The 19,701-nt window shown below is 41.2% G+C and overlaps 1 protein-coding gene across 9 annotated transcripts in view; it reads right to left on the bottom strand.

The window, feature by feature from the left end:
• Positions 1–19,701, bottom strand: part of EFCAB6 (EF-hand calcium binding domain 6) — a 222,441-nt gene that overhangs the window by 123,873 nt on the left and 78,867 nt on the right. For all 9 annotated transcript variants that reach the window (XM_027591704.2, XM_027591711.2, XM_027591706.2 and 6 more), the window contains 2 exons: positions 2,567–2,677; positions 390–495 (listed from right to left, as the gene is read on the bottom strand). In XM_027591704.2, the coding sequence (XP_027447505.2) occupies positions 390–495; positions 2,567–2,677 (217 nt within the window). The remainder of the gene's footprint in view (positions 1–389; positions 496–2,566; positions 2,678–19,701) is intronic.

The following is a 19,701-nucleotide window of genomic DNA, read 5'->3' as shown; positions in this document are numbered from 1 at the left end:
TGGATGGGTTACACGTTGTTATGAACCCACACACTCTAGGCTGGAGTGGGTAAGGTTCAACAGGTTGGGATTACTCGTTAAACAGCAAACGATAGGCAGTCACTGCAACCTTAACGACCTTGCCACACTCTGTTCTCATCCCCTGGCATCTCCCTCACTGCGGCATAGCACATTTTATGTCATCTGATCCCCCCAAACACACCCAACTCCTGAGGTCGGGCCTTATAGCCCTAAGTGCTCAGAATAATTCCTAGCATATAATAGGAGCTCAAACAATGTCTGTTGGCTGGATAAATGAATGAATATACAGTTTTTATTGGCCTTATTCTGAGGGTTCGCATTCTGAGAAACAATGAAGTTTTCACCAGAGAAGGGTTCCAAAATCTTACAGTGTTGGCGATCAGTAGTGCTTTCTTCAATGATGTACAGTGATCCTCATGTCTGGATAACTTTGTGAGAATGTTTTCCTTGCGAGATTGGTTTCTAGAGGTGATGCTACAGAAGAATGAAGAGAAAAACAGGAATAAGGTTATGTTCTTGTACTTTGTTCTTTCTTAATGCAAAAAAAAAAAAAAAGAAGAAGAAGAAGAAGAAGAAAAGCACCTGACAACTATCATAACGCTTTATTTGTGGATGGCTCTTCTTCCTGAAAGTGTAATGTGCTTGTACAGGCCCCCCTGCTGCTCGGGCAGTGCGGTGCGTGACAGGGGAGAGGGTGTGGAGGCCATTAGCCTTGCTGTGCCATCACTCTCCTCTTCCCCTGCCAGCTAACTGTGGCCAGCCATCTTGCCGGTCTGTGTCTTTGGTCTCAAAAGAGACCAGGAAAGGGGCGCCTGGGTGGCTCAGTCAGTTAGGCATCTGACTCTTGATTTCAGCTCAAGTCATGATCTTAGGGTCATGAGATTGAACCCTGTGTGGAGCCTGCTAAGGGATTCTCTCTTTCCTTCTCCCTCTGCCCCTCCCCTCCTCACTCACTCACGCTCTCTCTCTCTCTTAAAAAAAGAGAGAGAGAGACCAGGGAAGAGAGCATGATCACTGCTGAGACCATCACTTTCCTGTGTGTATGGGCAGTATGTTGAGGCACACTCACCCACATGATAACTGAGGGCACACGCTTCCCATGTTAAAGTAGTGGGAATGTCAACCCACATGGCCATCTTAGCTTTTTCCAGTTGTACAAAAACATATAAACACACACATCTACTACCATTTCTAAGAAACACATAAAGTAGCAGAACTCCTGAGTATGAGTTGCTCATGTGACTCACTGGAGCCTGGTTTTCTATAGATCACTGGAAGGAATGGAAATTTCTGCAGCAATTATTACCTTCTATAGTACCACTGATGTTAGGGCCTGGTAGTTCTTTGGGGGGGGTGTGTGTGTGTGGGGGTACTGTCTCATGCACTGTGGGATGCTTAGTGGCATCCCTGGCCTCTACCCACTACATATCAGTAGCACCCCCATCCCACCTGTGACAACCAAAAATGTCTCCTAAAATTGCTAAAGGTCTCTGGGGGTGGGGGTGGGGATTGCTCCCAGTTGAGATTCACTGTTTCAAAGTAAATAAAATTCACATTTTAATTCTTTCCTATCTTTCAGATAAGAAAATCATTAAAAAAAAAAAAAGAAGTAACTTCACTTAAGAAATAAACTCAGAGAGTTGCACCCCAGGAACAGAGTGGGGGGTGAAGGGGGCAGGAAGGGAGCTTTAAATACCTAGAAGGCTGGTAACCAGGGCAGTTCATCAAATATTCATAAATCCCTGAGACAGGAAGAGGACCTGGTGAAATGGGAATTAACTCTGTGGTACATTTTACTTTACAATAGAGCATAGTGCTTTCAATGAATGTGCCGAGATTATAAAGCTTGTATTTTTATTTAAGATTTATACAGGGCGATCAATGCAGGATACACACCAACATAAACAAAATACTTCTTAGAGCAAGAGCCTAAATTCTAAAATGTCATATTATTAAGTACTTTTTTACATTTTGGGCCCCACCACAGTTTATGTGATCATGTAAATCTGAAGTTATAATAGACATTAGAATGAAAACAGAAATAATGGTGCTCAAGGCAAATAATCCCTGACCCACGATATCCGCACCACACAGAGAGGGGTCGGGGAACAAGTGAATGTGGGTTGCTCCTTTCTACAGACCACTTAACCAAACATGCTTATACACAATTTTACCCTTAAAGCTCAGTGTAGCATCGGCAGTGCTGATGTGTGTACCCAGAACATTCGAGCTCCATTTCTGCCTCCACTTGCTAAGCAGAAGATCTAGTTAAGATGCTTATGGTCTTATTTTTTTCATCTAGAAACTTAAAATAATAATTATACCCACCTTATAGTTGAAGGCCATTTTAAATAAGAATACTGTGTGGGAAATAATTGATAAACCGCAAATCACTATGTAAAGTTCATAATTATCCAATGAAGATGAATTTGTCATTCAAAAAGATGAAGAGAAAGCAATTCAGATATTCTCTAACCTTTTATAGATTCTGATATGTGTAACTAAAATTTAGTTCTTTTATTTTATTATTATTTTTTCTACATACCTATTTCTTTTTGTCAAGGGAACTGTATTGTTGACTTCCAACCACTGGGAATCATAAAGTGATGTTAGAAATTGTTTCCAATTGATTTTGGAGGTGGTTTTAAGTCCAAATCTGGATTTAAAAAAATAAAAAATTATTTTAAACACTTTTTCTATAACGCTGCACAGATTAGATGTTTAATATTGAATTGAAGATGGCAGCAATGAATTTATATGAACTTTCAAATCTAAGGTAAACAAAATAATTTAGTAAAATTGTACTACAAATTGACTTTTAAAAAGCAAGGAAAATCAAGCTGATTCTATATCTCCATGCCTCTGCATTCCCTTAGCAGTAGCATACGTTGAAGGAAGAAACAAAGGAATTTGATTAAAATTCTCATGTCCACGAAATAATTCTTTCAAAGTCACTATTTGGAGAACTCAGTCACTGTGGGAGGCAGAATAAAGACCTGGAAGGCGTCCACACCCTAATCCCTAGGATCTGCGAGTGTGACCTCAGAAGGCAAAAAGGGACTCTGCAGATGGGATTAAGGGTGTGGACACGGACATGGCAGAGCACCCAGCTTAACTATGTGGGCCAGTCTAATCAGGAGTTCTTAAAATCAGAGCATTTCTCCCAGCTGCATCCAGAAAAAGATGCGACGACAGGAGATATGAGAACAGGAGAAGGGCCAAAGAGGAGACTGCAGATACAGGAAGGGCCACCTGCGCAGGAATGCAGGTGCCTCTAGAAGCTGGAGAAGGCAAGAAACAGACCGCCCATTTCTCCCCCAGACTTGTGGTACTTTGTTATGGCAGCAGTTGAAAATAATTGATAATTATTTTCAGGACAGATAGTACTGGTCCCGCAGTACTGGTCACCAGCAAGTGTTCAACCACATACCCTTCCCCACTGTCCATGTGACTTACACACTAAGCATGAGCCACGTTTCCATAACAGGGTGGCAAGAAGTATCTGGGGTGAGATCGTTAAACAACAGCTATGAGATGCAAAAGTGGGAGATACCACAAGACAGACTACCCTGCTTGAATGGCTAAAATTAGTGGCTGTAAGTAATCTGGTCTCGTGTGGATCAGATGTGGGCCATGTGAGAAAGTGTAAGTGTGTGCGCGTGCACACACACACACACACGGGATCATCTGGCCATGCTGGCCCTTCCGCTCTGCAGAAGGTTATGCTTTTCTTTGTCCTAGGTCCCTCATGCTTGCTGCTTCCTTTGCCAATTGCCACACTCCCCACCACACTGCCCATGCTTTAGCTCATTCTGCACCTCTTTCAAGTTCAACTTATTAATTACTTTCTCAAGGAAGCCTTCTCCAATTTCCATAACCAGGGCTCTATTAGCCAGTCTCATAGCACTATTCCTCCTTCCTTCATAGCACTTATCACTGAGGATTAATATTATTAGCATTTAACATTTGCACAGGATTTTGATCATGACTGTGATTATAACAAATGCTTGATAAATGGTAATTACTTCTACTTCTGCTCTTAGCACCATGTATGTGTTTGTGAGAGAGACATTGGTTGACTGATTGATTCTCATTAGGTATACAGGCAGCATCAATAGATACACTGGGACAGTGGTCTAATGCTCTGCTGTTCACCGTACAAAACAAAGTTTCCTGTTTTTTCCCAGCCTGCCTTCCCCCAATTGCCCACGATTTTGATAGTTTGTTAATACTATCTATTTTCACCTTAAATTCCGGCAAGTTAGACATTAATTTTCTATAATAGAAACACATTGCCTACCATTAAAAGTTGAATCAGCTTCATATATTATGTTTAGGAAATTACGTTACTCTCTTGGAAAAAAAATCAAATTAGATCTTCACTCCATACGAAATACTAAAATAAATTCAAAATAGATGAAGAAGTGAAACATAAACACTAGCACCATTAAAAAAGGAAAATCCGGGTACATATTCACCTGGTATTGGAATAAGAATGAGTTTTTAAGCAACATTTAAGAGGGGGAATCATAAACTTCCCTAGTTAATAACGTCAACATAAAAAATTTCCATACACCAGAAATACTGAAACAACAATTTAAGAGCCAAACAACAGACTTGCAAAGTTATGTATCATAAATATGCATAACAAATTGGTGATTTTCTTAAAACATTAAGTAAAAAAACCTAAAACTTGATTTCTTCTTCCAGTGATGGCGGAGTAAGATCCTAGTGGACCAATCCCCCTGCAGACAGTCACAATAAGCTCTGGGCATAATACCAAGAGCAGCTACCTAAAAGCACTACAGAGTGAACAGGAGTGGGCACACTCTGGTAGGAAATCCATGATGACAGGAGTGGAGCTCTGTGAAGAGTATTTTCAATGCTTTCAGCCTGGGGCTAGGCACTGCAGCATGATGGGTGGCAAGGACACCAGTTAAAAAAAAAAAAAAGGTACGTCCTGGAAAACTAGAAGACCAAACCATAACCCTAGAGAGAAAGAAGAAATCCTAAAAGAGAAAGAACCAGAGAGGGATCCCCAAATTCTGCCCTACCACATTTTTGACTGGCTCTGAATCTCACATGATCAGAACGTATTCAAAATTGCTTAGCTGAACACAAAAGATCTGAACTAAGATCAGAACTGCCACCTAGGAAATAGAATAGGCAGTTTGAGTCCAACCAAGATAATTGCCTCTAAAACAAAAGAAAAACATTCATTGAAAAAATAATAACAGCAAAATTTAGAGTCTTCACAATTTAATATTCAGTATATGTGCTACCCAAGCGAGCACAACACAATTTAATATTCAAAATGTTGAGCACACACGTGCTCTCTCAAATGAGTAAGTCTTAAAAAATAAAAATAATGGGCGCCTGGGTGGCTCAGTTGGTTAAGCGACTGCCTTCGGCTCAGGTCATGATCCTGGAATCCCGAGATCGAGTCCCGCATTGGGCTCCCTGATCAGCAGGGAGTCTGCTTCTCCCTCTGACCCTCCCCCCTCTCATGCTCTCTCTTTCTCTCTCTCTCATTCTCTCTCTCAAATAAATAAAATTAAAAAAATAAAATAAATACGATAAAAAATAAAATAAAATTATAGAACCTATTTTAAAAAACAGGAAAATAGAACATTACTAGGGAGAAAAGTCTGACATACATGCAGTTGGAATCACATAAGGAGAGCAGCGAATGAAAGGCCAAAATTTCCCCAAATTTTATTAAAGATACCCATTTACAGATTGAAGATGTTTTAACAAAAACCAAGTAGAATACACATGAAAAAGGCCATGCCAAGGCTCATTACAAAGTCAAATTTAAGGAGTAAATCTTGAATGCAACAAGAGAAATATTACTCATTCCATGCCAAGAGAACAACAGTTTAACAGATGACTTCTCATCCAAAACCATGGAAGCTAAAAGAAGTGGAACAACATCATGAAGTGCTAAAAGAAAAAAGTCACCCAAGAACTTTTCATCTAAGAAAAATTCTTCAAAAATGAAGGATAAATTAAGACATTTCTAAATAAAAGAAAGCTAAGGGAATCCATCTTTAGCACAGCTTGATAAAGGAGGTTCTTCAGGCTGAAGAGAAATGATAGCAGATGGAGACCTCAACTCCTCAGAAAAGAATGAAGAAAGTATCAGAAACGGTAAATATTTGAAAAAATACAAAGGCTACTTTGTTTGCCTTTTCTCTTCTTAATTTATTCATAGTTTATATAACTAAAAAAAGTAATAACAGTAATAATAATAAGTAAATAATAGGTTCTACATTTTATGTGAAGTGGTGCAGGGTTAATTGTATGCAGGCTGGGAGCAGTAAAGATGTATACTATAACCCCCATGAAAAATTATACAAAGAAGTATAGCTTAAAAGACCATAAGAAAATTAAAACTGAATTCTAAAAAATATTCCAATTATCTGAAAAGAAGAAAAAGAGCAAACAAGCAAAAAAAAAAAAAAAGGGAGCCCCAAATCCAAATATATCAATAATTACTTTAAATATTAATCAACTAAACACTTTAGATTAATGGACTAAACACAATTGGATTTTTAAAAAAAGATCCAAATTTATGCTTTCACAAAAAAGGTAAATTTACTGTTTTGTTTTTTTTTTTTTTTAGAGAGAGAGAGAGAGAGCATGTGCAAGTGGTGGTGGGGAGAGGGACAGAGGGGTAGGGAGAAAGAAAATCTTAAGCAGGCTCCACACTTAGTGGAGATCATGCCCTGAACCCAAGTCAAGAGCTGGACGCTTAACCAACTGAGCCACCCAGGCACCCCAAGGCACATTTAATATAAAGACACATATAGGTTGAAAATAAAAGGACACTATCTTAAGCCACATGATCAAGGTCAACCTCAACGGTGACAAGCCATATTGATACTCTGCACCCTTGATCCTATGTGACAAGAATGATACTTTACCTCTGTGGTCTTCCAAAAACACATTACCTCAGTCTAATCAGTCAAATCCCAGTTGAGGGACGGACACTCTATAAAATATCTGACCAATAATCCTCAAAACTGGCAAGGTCATTAAAAAACAAGGAAAGTCTGAGAAAGTGTCAGAACCAAAAGGAGCTTAAGGACACATGACTACTAAATATAATGTAAATTAAGCACCTAAATAAATGGAAAAATATACCATGTCCATGAAATAGAAAACTGAATATGGTTAAAGTGGCAATTCTCCCCACTGTATTCACAATCAAATTCCTAACAGGCTTTTTTTTTTTTTTTAAACATTGAGAAACTGATTCTAAAAGGTATAGAAAGGTAAAGACTCTAGAATAGTCAAACAATTTTGAAAGAGAAGAACAAGTCTGGATGACTTGCACAATCTAATTTCAAGACTTAACTATTTAGCTACATTAGTCAAGATAGTGTGGTATCGATGTGAGAATAAACCTATAGATTAATGGAAGAGACTAGAGTCCAGAAACCTACTCACACTTGTATAGTCAATTGATTTTCAACAAAGGTGCGAAGTTGTTCATCAGAGAAATAACAGCCTTTTCAACAAATGATGCTGGAACAACTGGATATCTGGACAGAAACAGAGTGAATCTCCACCCTTACCTCACACCATACACAAAAATTGACTAGAAATGGATCTCCTGTAAAAATTACCCATAACAAATTTTTAAGTAGATAAAACATATTTCATCAAAATTAAAAACTTTTGTACTTCAAAATACGGAGTTAAGAAAAGAGAAAAGCAAGCCACACTGAGAGTAAATATGTGAAAGTATATAGCAAACGAGCTCATATCTAGGATATATAAAGAACTCTGGCAGATCAATAATAGGGAAATAAATAGTCCAACAAAATGGACAAATAATCTGTACATACACTTTTTAAAAGAATATATATGAATGGTCAATAATCGCATGAAAATAGGCTCAACATTGTTAGTCATCAGGAAAATGCACACTACTAGGATGGGTAAAATTAAGAAGCCTGGCAATATCAAGCATTAATGAGGATGTAAAGCATCTGGAATTCTTACATGTTATTGATGGAACTGCAAAATGGTACAGTTACTTTGGACAACAGTTTGACAGTGTCTTATAAATTTAAACATACACTCAAACCTACCTACAATCCAGCAATTTTATTACTAGGTATTCACCCAAGAGAAATGGAAACATGTATACACACCAAGAATTGTATGTAAGTGTTTATAAAGTATCTTCTGTAATGACCCCAAACTGAAAACTACCCAAATGTTTGTCAACTGGTGAATGCATTAACAAATTGTGGTAAACAAGTATGGTAGAATACTCCTTGGCAATTAGAAATGTTGGGATATGCAACAAGATGGATGAATCTTAAAAACATGGTAAGTGAGGGCGCCTGGGTGGCTCAGTTGGTTAAGCAACTGCCTTCGGCTCAGGTCATGATCCTGGAGTCCTGGGATCGAGTCCCACACCGGGCTCCCTGCTCAGCAGGGAGTCTGCTTCTCCCTCTGACCCTCTTCCCTCTCGTGCTCTCTATCTCTCATTCTCTCTCAAATAAATAAATAAAATCTTTAAAAAAAAAAAGGTAAGTGAAGAAAGTAGTCAAACACAAAAGGGTACATCCTGTATGATTCCATTTATGAGACACCTAGAAAAGTCAAAACTATAGTGACAACAACAGAAAACAACCAGTGGTTGCTGGAGCTGAGGGTCAGGGAAGGAAGGGGTTGGTTACAAAGGGCCAAGAGTAGAATTACAGGGTCATGGAAGTACTCTGTATATTGACTATGGCAGGGGTTAGATAAATAGATACAACTGCCAAACTCATTAAACTATGCCCTTGAGGATGAATTTTATTTTACTAACTTATACTGGAGTAAAACATTTTTAAAACATAGAAGATTGTCAAAGGTCACGGATGAATAATTATTCACAGAGAAAGTACATAAAACTTTTAAACATGAAAAACATGCAAGCACAACAGCAACCAAGGACCCGCAAATCAAAACAACAGTGAGGAACTCTGCTTCCACCTGTCAGATTCGCAAGGATCTAGAAGTGGCAATGTGGAATGCTGGCAAAAAGCCTCTCACAAGCCGCCCTCATAAGAATAAATTAACACCTTCCTGAAGTGCATTTGAGCAATATGTAATGGAAACCTTAGAAATGTTTAAACTTTTGACTCAAGGGTTAACAAAACATGTTGTAGCCATTAAAAATTAATTTCAAAGGTTTTTCAACGACATAAAATATGCTCCTGATAAAATACTGTGTGAGAAAATAGACCCTAATTTATATGTGACCACAACGATGTTAAGTGTGCATGGAGTGTGTGTACGTGTGCACACAAAGAAATTCTGGAAGGAAATATACTAAAATATCAGTAGTGTTTATCTCTGGCTATTACAATAATGGGTAATTTATTTTTTCTTCATGGCTTCCCCTATCTTCCAGTTTGAGCCTTCACAGCTTTTATAATCAACATGAATAGACACATGAATGAAATTATTTTTGAAAAATCAGTGCCAATTTTGCCAGAAATCACATGAATGACCATTATCCAAAGGTCACAAAGATATAGCTGAGTCTTTTAGTCTTAAAAATGTCCCAGGGGCTCTCTCTCTCTGTTTTTTTTTTTTTTTCCCTCAGGCAGCTCTCCCTCTGGATTCTGATGTTGGGGGCCTACTAGCATTCCCAATCAACTTTCCCATCCCATGAATCCAGCACACAACTCCATCTGTGGAGAAGGGGAAAGAAAACACAGATTTGTCATATTGTTCCAAACAGTGTGGATTCCATTCAACCAGTGGGTACTGTCAGAGGAGGTGCAAAGAGAAACAGGGTGGAGAGACTAATCCCATTAGCTGGAGGGACCAAGGAGGCTCAGCCAGGAGGAGAGTCATCAGAACGGAAAAGATGGGCAGACCTGCAACAGGTGGGGATGCTGATGGTAAGAGACAAAAGGAGGATGTAACAAGTGTGGGAAACAAACAACCTCACTGGCTGACTCTTCTTCCACCATCCGGTCACTAATGCTAACAACCCCCATCTCTCATTTCTCTTCTCTATCCCTATGCACTCTCTTGGCAGCCTCCTCTGTTCTCTGGCTTTAGATACCATCTATATTGATCTGTACAAAGCTGATACCCATATTTCTTTCTCTAGCCTGGACTTCTTTTTCTGAGCTTCCAACAGCCTACTCAACATCAATAGTTGGATTTCTAACAGGCATCTCAACCTTAACATGTCCAGTATTAAACTCTTGACTTCTGTCCCCTAACCTGTTTCCCTTCCTCCCATCTTCAAATATACCAGGCTCCCACTTCCATGAAGGCCTCTGTATGGGTCTGTTGGCATGGAATGCTCTTCCACAACAAATACAACATGACTGGTGTGCTCTAAATTTGTGCGACAAAGCAGACTTCCTTTCTGCATGCCTGATGTTTTGATGCAGGGCTCATCTTAAATGCCATCTCCCCAAGAAGTCTTCCCTGATTGCCTCATCTGGGGTAGGTTTGCCCCATGCATCACGATTTAGAACTGGTTTATTTGTTTCTGAGTTAATAATATGTGTTGGTAAGAAAGAGCACATTCAATGATTTTAGCAACCTCTTCCCCAAGCCCACCAACACTGCATTTCTAAGGATCCTCTGAAGGGAGATTATGGGGGCCCCACCAGAGGCCACAGAGAGAACAGCAGCTATAGGGTCAAGATTTGCAGGTCACCGAAGAGAAACAGGCCACAGGGCAAATGGGCCAAGATAATAAAATTCCACCAGAAAGCCAAATAACCTCTGGAGGAAGGAGGGAAGGTGTTGGACTGAGCAAAGTGCATGCGATACAGGCTCAAGCTGTCTTGTGTATAAAAGGAAATAATAGCCAGGGGCTTGCCAAGTCCCAGTCCACACTGCTGCTGCCCATGTCCTGGACAAGTGTCCCCACATACTGCCAAGGTATGGGCATGCTCTAATGGTAGCTGTAAACTGCCCCTTTCTCTCTTCAAAGATAAGGGCATGCAAGTAACTGAAGGTGGCATTAACTCAGGGATGACCGCTGTACTTTACCAGAAAACAAAATCACTTGCATATTTTAACTTTATTATTAGTAAATGACACATCACTTGCAGCACATTCCACACTGCACAATCCATCATCCCATTCCAGGGTGCCGTGATATGGGAATTCAGAACTACACGTCCAGGAGAGAGGAAGTGAGGGCCTGAAGTGGTCTGGTGGCAGTGGGAACACAGAGGTGAGTTATGCACATCACTCATATGACCATCTAGGGCAGCGTCATTCTGCAAACAAAATAAGTTTGCGACATCCTACACATTCCCCTCATAGATATTCATGATGTTGAGTTAACATATTAACAGCCATGAGACGTCCTCATAGTTGGCAGTTGGGAAACTTCCTTCTAGAGTACACCTTAGGAGTACTCACCACAATAAGCTAGAGCATAATCAGGGTGTTTCAGCTCACAAGGGTTTCTGGCACTAGCTAACCAAACACAAGGTCCTTAGGAAAGACCAAGGTGCTGCCTGATATTTTCAGAATACACGGAAAATTCTAGGACTGATGGGCAGAAGCCTGACTTGAGTCATTTAAAGTGGGAATTCATGACCTGTTGCTCAGGTCACAGACCAAACCAATTCACAGACCCAGAGCCCCTTAATTAAGGGGGAATCTGGATACCTTTGAGGAACAACCCTACAATATAGCCATATGTATATACTGAGAATCTTCCCTCAAACCTTGCCCAGAAGATCCTTCAGCCATTTACTAAAATGACTACACATGAAGGGAAAGGAAATACCTAGCCACTCAGGGTTATTAGATAGTGGCTCTGAACTAATGATAATCCATGGAGAGCCAAAGTGCCAGCACAGTCTGCTGGGTCACAGTGGAGGCTTATGGACAAGAGATGAAGCCCAAGTCCATGTTGTAGTGGGTCCAGTAAGGTTACAGGCTCATCCTGTGGTTACTCCTCCAGGCTCAGAATACATAATGGAAATAATTATTCTTAGTCACTGCAGAATCCTCACATTTGTCTTTTGAGCCATGAAATAAGGGGCTACAATGATAGGAAGGACTAAGTGGAAAACTCAACACTTTAGCAGAGGATTTAAAAAGCTTACCACCTCCCTGGAGTGCATCAAAATTCTTTGAAGACGAGGGCAAGAGGTTGACTTCTACCATATTCCATCTAAATCACTGTGTCCCAATGCAAAAGTTACTTGGATATTTGAAAATGACTGTGGGTTATTGCAAATTTAATCAAGTGATGATGCCAATCACACATGCAAATCAACACAGCCCCTAGCATCTGGTATGTAGCTCTAGACATATCAATGCTAACATTTCAATTTCCTTTTCAACAGTTTCCCTTTACATGGCAGGGAGATTAATACACCTCCAAATCTTATCTCAAGACTATGTCAACTCCTCTGCTTCCTGCCATATTATAATGTGAAGGAACTCTGATCAAGGCTTGCCCAGAGGGTCCTACAGGTTTTTTTTTTTTTTAGATATTTATTTATTTATTTATTTATTTATTTATTTAGAGTGAGCAAGCAGGGAGAAGGAGCAGAGGGAGATGAAGAGAGAATCTTAAGCAGATTCCACACTGAATGCAGAGCCCAACGTGGGCCTTGATCTCACAACCCTGAGATCATGACTTGAGCCAAAATCAAGAGTTGGACGCTCAACAGACCGAGCTACCCAGGTGCCCCATCAAGTAGCTATGGATTGTTCTGGTGTGCTACGACAATCACAATGGTCCATTGCATGATGATATTATATTAACTGGATCTACTAAGAATGAAATAACAAATATCCCAGAGGCCTCAAAAAGGCAGAGAAGATAAACCTCACGGAATTTCAAGGGTCTTCCAGTCTGATAAAGTTTCTAGGGATCCAGAGGCATGTCTAAGGTATGCTGGACTAGTCCCTCTAAAGTGAAAGACCGATTAATTAGCCTTTTGCTGCCCATCACAAAAAAAAGATTCATATGCTTGAAGGGTGTCTCTGGATTTTGGAGACAATTTTGTCCTGCTATTCTGATCTGCTCTGCTGATCTTGGGTAACCCAGCAATTCTGAGTGAGGCATTGAGTAAGAAACAATTTGCAAGGCTCAGGCTGTAGTGTACATTTTTGTCTCATCACAGAAAAGAAGCACAGCTTATAAAGGTATTTATGTCCCATGTAAGTGCCCACTGGTAAGCATCCACACAGATTATCTGGAGGAAAGTTGACCTGTCCTGAAGGTGCTGGTCAGTCACTTTGCCCAGGCAACCTGGTGTTTGTTCATGGGCTTCCACACAAAAGTGGTCATGGAGAGAGGAACGGACGCTGTGCATTGGTTTGAAAACAGGGACTTCTCATCACTAAAGCTGAGCTGGCTACTGCTCAGCTAAGTACCCAGGCTGCAAATGGCAGAGGCCCACACTGAGCCCTTTCATGGCTCCTTTCTCCAGGTGGGATTCCCAGTCACCTGGCAAAGACTCCATTGTCTCAAAATTTGTCTCAATACATACTCCAGATACAAATTTGCCTTGCCTTCCTGAAACACTTCTGCCACTTACCATCATCTGTGGACCTCCAGAATGCTTTGGGCATCACCGCCAGGGTGTCCTGCGCATCACAGAAGTAAACTAAGGGACTCATCTGATGGTGGTGATGGTGTGGCAATAACCCCAGATCCACAGAACATACTGGTCTCACCACATATCCCATCACCAGAACAGACTTGATAGAATGGTTGGTAGCTTGCTGATGACTCATCTACAATCAGCTGAGAGGAAATCCCCAGGGGTTAGGGTGCTGTTCTACAGGACGCACTGTGCCTTGAGCCAGTTGAGGCAGCCCAATAAAGAGATGACCATCAAGCACTGAGATCCTGTGAAATGAAGATTGGGTACCTCAGGGGATTGGAAGGCAAGAGGAGAGAAGGTGGGCTAATTATTCCCCCAGCCCCCTCCCTGCTGGGCTGCCACGTGGCCATGGCCATGTTCTTCTACCTTAGACCTTATCTGCTCTCCGGTGACCTCCCCTTTAGCTATCTGTCTTGCTCCTTTCAGTAACTGCCCCCTCTCCTACCCCTTCAGGCCTAAGAGAGAGAAACGCTTCCCCATCTACTGATCTCATTTAATCTTGCCCTCACATGAGTAAAGGGTCCTTCAATAAACTCATGTCCATCTGCTTTCTGCCTGAACCCTGACCAATGTTATGTCGGAGGTTAAGACGACCATGGTAGGATACAGAACAGCTCCATTACCCCCAAAAGCTTCCTTGTGCTGCCCCCTGGAGTCACACCCTCCTCTGCCCCTAGTCCTGGCAATTACTGATCTCTCTTCCATTCCTATTGTTTTGTCTTTTCCAGAATGTCACACAGATGGAAGTGATCCTAGACATGTGGGTTAAAGAGGTTTGGACAATAACTGAAAACATACCACTGGGTATTGCTTCTACACTTAATGTAATTTGGCCTAAATGGCTTATTGTTCCTGCTTGTATAGCTTCTGTTGGGTTGCTAATGTTAACTGGGGTGAGTGGGACAATTCTCACCAGGAGATGCTTCTGAGTGAGAACCTGCTTGCATGATGGGTGAGTAAGTACCTCTGGTGAATACACAAGTCATAGCAAGTCACTCCATTTATGCCATCCCCTCAGCTCTCACTCAAACATCACTCTTCATGTTTAAACACTAATTTTATTTTTAACAGATGTACTTTATATAAAAGGCTAAGCAACATTGAAAGGCACGGCATGTTAGCAATAAAAGGTCAAGTTAGCTGTTCAATTAAAGTCTACCATTACATCAAAATATAAATATATATATGGAAAATGGCTTTTTAAAGTTTCCAAAATATTATTTTGGTCAAGATTTTATGCCTTATTACCAAGATGTTAGGGTGTTTAATTTAGGCCCTAGATCTTCAGTATTTTTTAAAAAACAACAAACTCAAAAAGATGTCTTTTTTTTCCTCCCTATACTATCCATTCTTGGATTGGGTAGTAAGAATAATTTCTCCAACCATTTTATTATGAGGGTTTAGATTTTATTTTACTTCCTGCTTTATTCTTTCCTATGTTGTCTGCCATTTTTTTTAAAAAGGATGTATTTTTAAATTTTATTTCTCAAATTAAGATGCACTAAAATGAACTTTTTACTTTTGGTGTAGACTTCTATGAGTTTTAACCCACGTACAGATTCACGTCACCACCACCACACACAGGATGCAGAACAGCTCCATCACGCCCCAGCCTTCCCCGTGCTGCCCCTCTGGAGTCAGGCCTCCCCCACCCTGAGTCCTGGAGACCACCGACCTCTTCTTTGATCCTATTGTTTTGCCTTTTCCTGCATGTCATATAAACAGAATCCTAGAGTAGCAGCCTTTGAGACTGGTTCTTTCGAATGTCTCTCAGAATCATCCATGTTGTCTGCACCGAAAACTCACTCCCTCCTACTGCTGAGAAATAAGCCATCGTGCAGATGGACCAGTTTGCTTATCCAATCATCTGCTTAAGGACACTTGGGCCCATTCCCATTTGGGTCAATTATGACTAGAGCTGCTATGAACATTCTTGTACAGATTTTTTTAGTGAACTTTTCAATCATTTTTTAGATACAAAAGTCATAGAGAATTTGCCCAGCACAATCATGGACCCATGACGCTGCGAGTGCAGGTCAAGGGGAGTTCCGGGGGCTCACTTCTGGCAACACTAGGTGTGCCCTTGTCCCCACACTGCCCCTCCCACTGGTCTGCACTGTACCACCTCCTGGGTGGCTGGAGAGGAGAGTAAGGCAGGGAGGAAACAGCACTCCCCTGGGGCCAGGCCACCCCTGGTGCCATTCGCTGCCACTGGGGGTGACACTAGTCCCACCTCTAATGTCTGTTTCACGGGGCCAGTGCTTTCATGGTAGAATCCAGGAGATTCTCTCTTCCTAGGAGGGGACACAATGAGTGGTAAGTTCCCAACAATCACCCTCTAAAGTCAAGAAATCACTGTGACAGTGCCGGGAACCCAGTGTTTTCTCTAGAGGTAAGAAAGAAAACAACAGGGCAGTTTGATGGGACAGTGTGGGCAGCACTGTACAGAAACGTCCACGTACGAGAGAGGTAGAGTGACGGAACAGACAGAAGGACACATTAAACCAAATTATGGAGAAAATTGAATGTATGACAAAGCAGACATTAAAAACAATGGGGAAAGAATAATAAGTGGTGGCGGTAAAACAGATTATCTATTTGGGAAAAGAATGTGAATTTGGATGCCCACCTTATGTCAGGATGAATTAACGTGTTTTGTTTTCAAAGAATAAGAAAAACAAGCGTATTAGAAAAGCGTTTTTATATCAAGCCTGGGCAAGAATGATGAATTTATAGATTAAGCAACAGAAGACATTCCAAAAGAAGATTAATGTATTTGATTATATTAAAATGTAAACTTCAGAACAATGAGGCGTCATGTGAATGAAAGGGAAGCAGCAAGCTGGGAAGAACGGCTGTACAAAGCTACTCTGCTTATGACAGAAAAGGGTTATCTCTTAATAATTAATTAATTATAAAAAATTATTAGAAAGGTGATAAAATTGACTTAAGACACCAGCAGTGGGTGCATTACCCAGTCAGGACAAGAGGAGGATTCACATCAGGGGAGATACGACTAACGCACAGGCTCACGGAAATGTCCAAGCCCAATACTGTTCCAAGAAATATAAATTAAGACAATAATGAGGCATCGTTTTATACCTCTTAAGCTATCAATATTTTAAAACAATGTTAATATTCAGTGCCAGAAGGAATATGAAACTAGAACACTCATACAACGTTGACGGTGATATAAATCACTATTATCTTTTCAGATTTGGCGAGCGTTACAAAAATGCACACAAGTATTCCCACTCTGGCCTTGAAGTGAACACAAAGCCTGTCCCTGACCCCTTGGTGATGGCCACGATCCCAGTCCCCCCCCGGGCCCATGCCCGCCCTCTATCCCACCTCTGGCTCCCTCTTGCACCCTGGCTTCTGCCAGGCCCCGGAACACAGCACATCAGAGCTGCCCATCCTGGGGCTCTCCCCCTGGTGTCTCAGGTCTCTGTTTAAAGCTCACTTTGCGGAGAAGATTCCCGAGGCCTTCTCTGCCACTCTCACAATGGCCCCCATCACACTGCACATCTCCTTTCAGCCCAGGTGTATCTGTGGATTGTCGCCTCATCCACCAGCAGGTAGCACTCTCTGAGGACACGGATCATATCTTCCTCTCCAATGAGTCCCTAGCACCTAGCACAGTGCCTGGTACATAGTGAGGGCTCCAAAACTATCTGTGGACTGGCTGAGCGAATAAATGAACAAACAAACATATGCAAATCTAAAGAAACCAGAGACTCAGCAGTGAAATGGTTAGAAACATTCTGGTCTAGAGAACTAAAAAGCCCGAACGAACTGTCATGACCCCATCCACCAGCCCCGGTGGAACGCTGCTTACTTCCTCTGGATGGAACGTCTTTCTCTAGCCACCCACGTCGGAGACTCTTCTTCATCTCTCGAAGCTTCCACTCAGCTCTGCTTACTCTCTGGAGACTTTTCTAACTTCCCAGCCAGCATGAACACATTAAGGTAAGATTTCTGGCAACACAGTGCATCTCTCCCCAACCTCCTGGTCTAATCACAGAAATATATCAACAAATACATAAAAAAAAAAAAAAAACCTACTGGAATAAATATATCAAGAAAATGATTTTAAACATACGGTGGAAGTTGAAATCAAGAAAGGGAAATCCACAGGTGCTGGAAGCATGGGCCAGCGAGAATGTGAGTTATTCCCACAAGAGCCCAGGCTGTTTGTCAGACCTGGACAGAGCAGGCTGTGCTAAAGGCAGCCCTGGGATCTCCCACAGGCACTAAGAGGATGGGGTTTAATGCCCACGTGGGGCTCTGAGACCCGGGACCGCAAGACTGGGAGAAGTTCGGACACAGTTAAGAGTGAAACAAAACAGATTCTAGAAAAACAGTCAGAATGGAGTCCAGACAGATAAAGACATGGGAAATGCAAGAGAGTCTAAGAGACAAGGGAAGTGGAAGGAGGAGGTTCAACAAATATTTAATAAGACTTCCAGAAGAAAAGGCCAGCAAGAGTGGAGTGGAGACAATACCCAAAGAGTAGCAGCAGGGAATGTTCTAGAATTCATGAAAAATACTACTCCACACCGTGAGACAGCATGAGTCTGGGGAGGTTAAATAAACAGACATCTCTAGCAAGACACATTGTAGGGAAACTGTAAAGTAACAAAAACAAAGAGAAAAATCTTGAAGGCAACCAGAAAAAGAGAAAAGAAAAAACAGATCACCCAGAAAGTACTGGCAATTAGACAGCAGACTCTCAACAGCAACAGCAGAGGCCAGAAGCCCGTGAAGAATGTCTTCAAAGTGCTGAGAGAAAATAACTCTCAGACAAGAATTATATTCCCTGTACAATCTTCATTAAAAAGTGGAAAATAGACATTTTTGAAAACAAAGACTGACCCCCTCCCCGCCCACTCACAGCACCTCACTTAAAGGATTACTACAGGATATCCTTCAAGAAATTGAATTCTGAGTGAGGGGTGAGATTGAAGCAGCAGTGATGAGCCGACAAACTGGTAAACACGGGAAAACCTAACCAAACATGGATTGTAAACAAAACAAAACAGAACAAAAAACCAACAAACCCAATAACAGAGACTATCAGAACAAGGTTGGATCGAAACACTAGCCGATAGGAACATGTACATTGAAGCTGCTTGTTTTATTCAGGACAGTAGAAATATTGTGAACTTTTGGCTTTACAAGTTCAGAACACATGTTAAAATTTTAAGGGTAACCTCCTCTACAAGAATAGAAATAAAATATTTAAGTCTCAAGACAGTGGAGGGGAAAACACATGATAAGGAAAATTCAGACAGAACCAAACACAGTGGAGGAGGGAAAAAGAAAAAGAGCCGAGGAAGTCAGAAAGATAACCATAAAGCAGTAGAAGGAAAAAACCCAAACATGCCCGTCACGAGACTTGGGAACATGCTACGCTTGACCACTAAAAAGGCAAAGATGTTCATTCGGAATTTTTTAATTACAGATATGCTATTTTATAAGAAACACACCTAAAACGTGGTAATAGTGACTATAAATGGTTGAGAAAAGATATATCGGACAAACACTAATCCAAAGAAAACTGTTATGGGTATTTTAGTAGCAGAGAAGACAGGCTATAAAAGCCAGAGGGATAGAAAGGCAGCTACATAATTATAAAGGGAAGAGCTGACCAGGAAGACAGGACAAATCTTTACTGGCAGATATGTGCTCCCGAAGACAAACCTAATTTATAATTCAAGATACCAGTACTTGGGTATTTACCTTGCTGTTGTCCCTTGTGCCTGGTTCCACTGGGAACTCTGGGTGAATTCAACAGAGGGCACAGATCAGAAATCCCTGGGTCTCTGGTGAGAACAGGTTGTCACAATGGCACAATCCTGGCTGCCCTGAGTGTCCTATTAGTTCACTCTGCATGCCAATTATAGTCTTCAGAGCTGCCATCACTCGGGTGGTCCCCACTGCTGTGGGACTATTTGTAATTTATCTCCGCATTCTTAGCACCTCCCCTAATGTCTGGCAGAGAAAGGGACTCAATATGCATCCATTAAAATTATAATTTTGTGGGCGCCTGGGTGGCTCAGTCAGT

Source organism: Zalophus californianus, chromosome 9, assembly GCF_009762305.2.
Source record: "Zalophus californianus isolate mZalCal1 chromosome 9, mZalCal1.pri.v2, whole genome shotgun sequence".
In the NCBI taxonomy this organism is placed as follows: Eukaryota; Metazoa; Chordata; class Mammalia; order Carnivora; family Otariidae; genus Zalophus; species Zalophus californianus.
The sequence above is the reverse complement of the archived record's forward strand: the minus strand, read 5'-3'. Positions and strand labels throughout refer to the sequence as shown.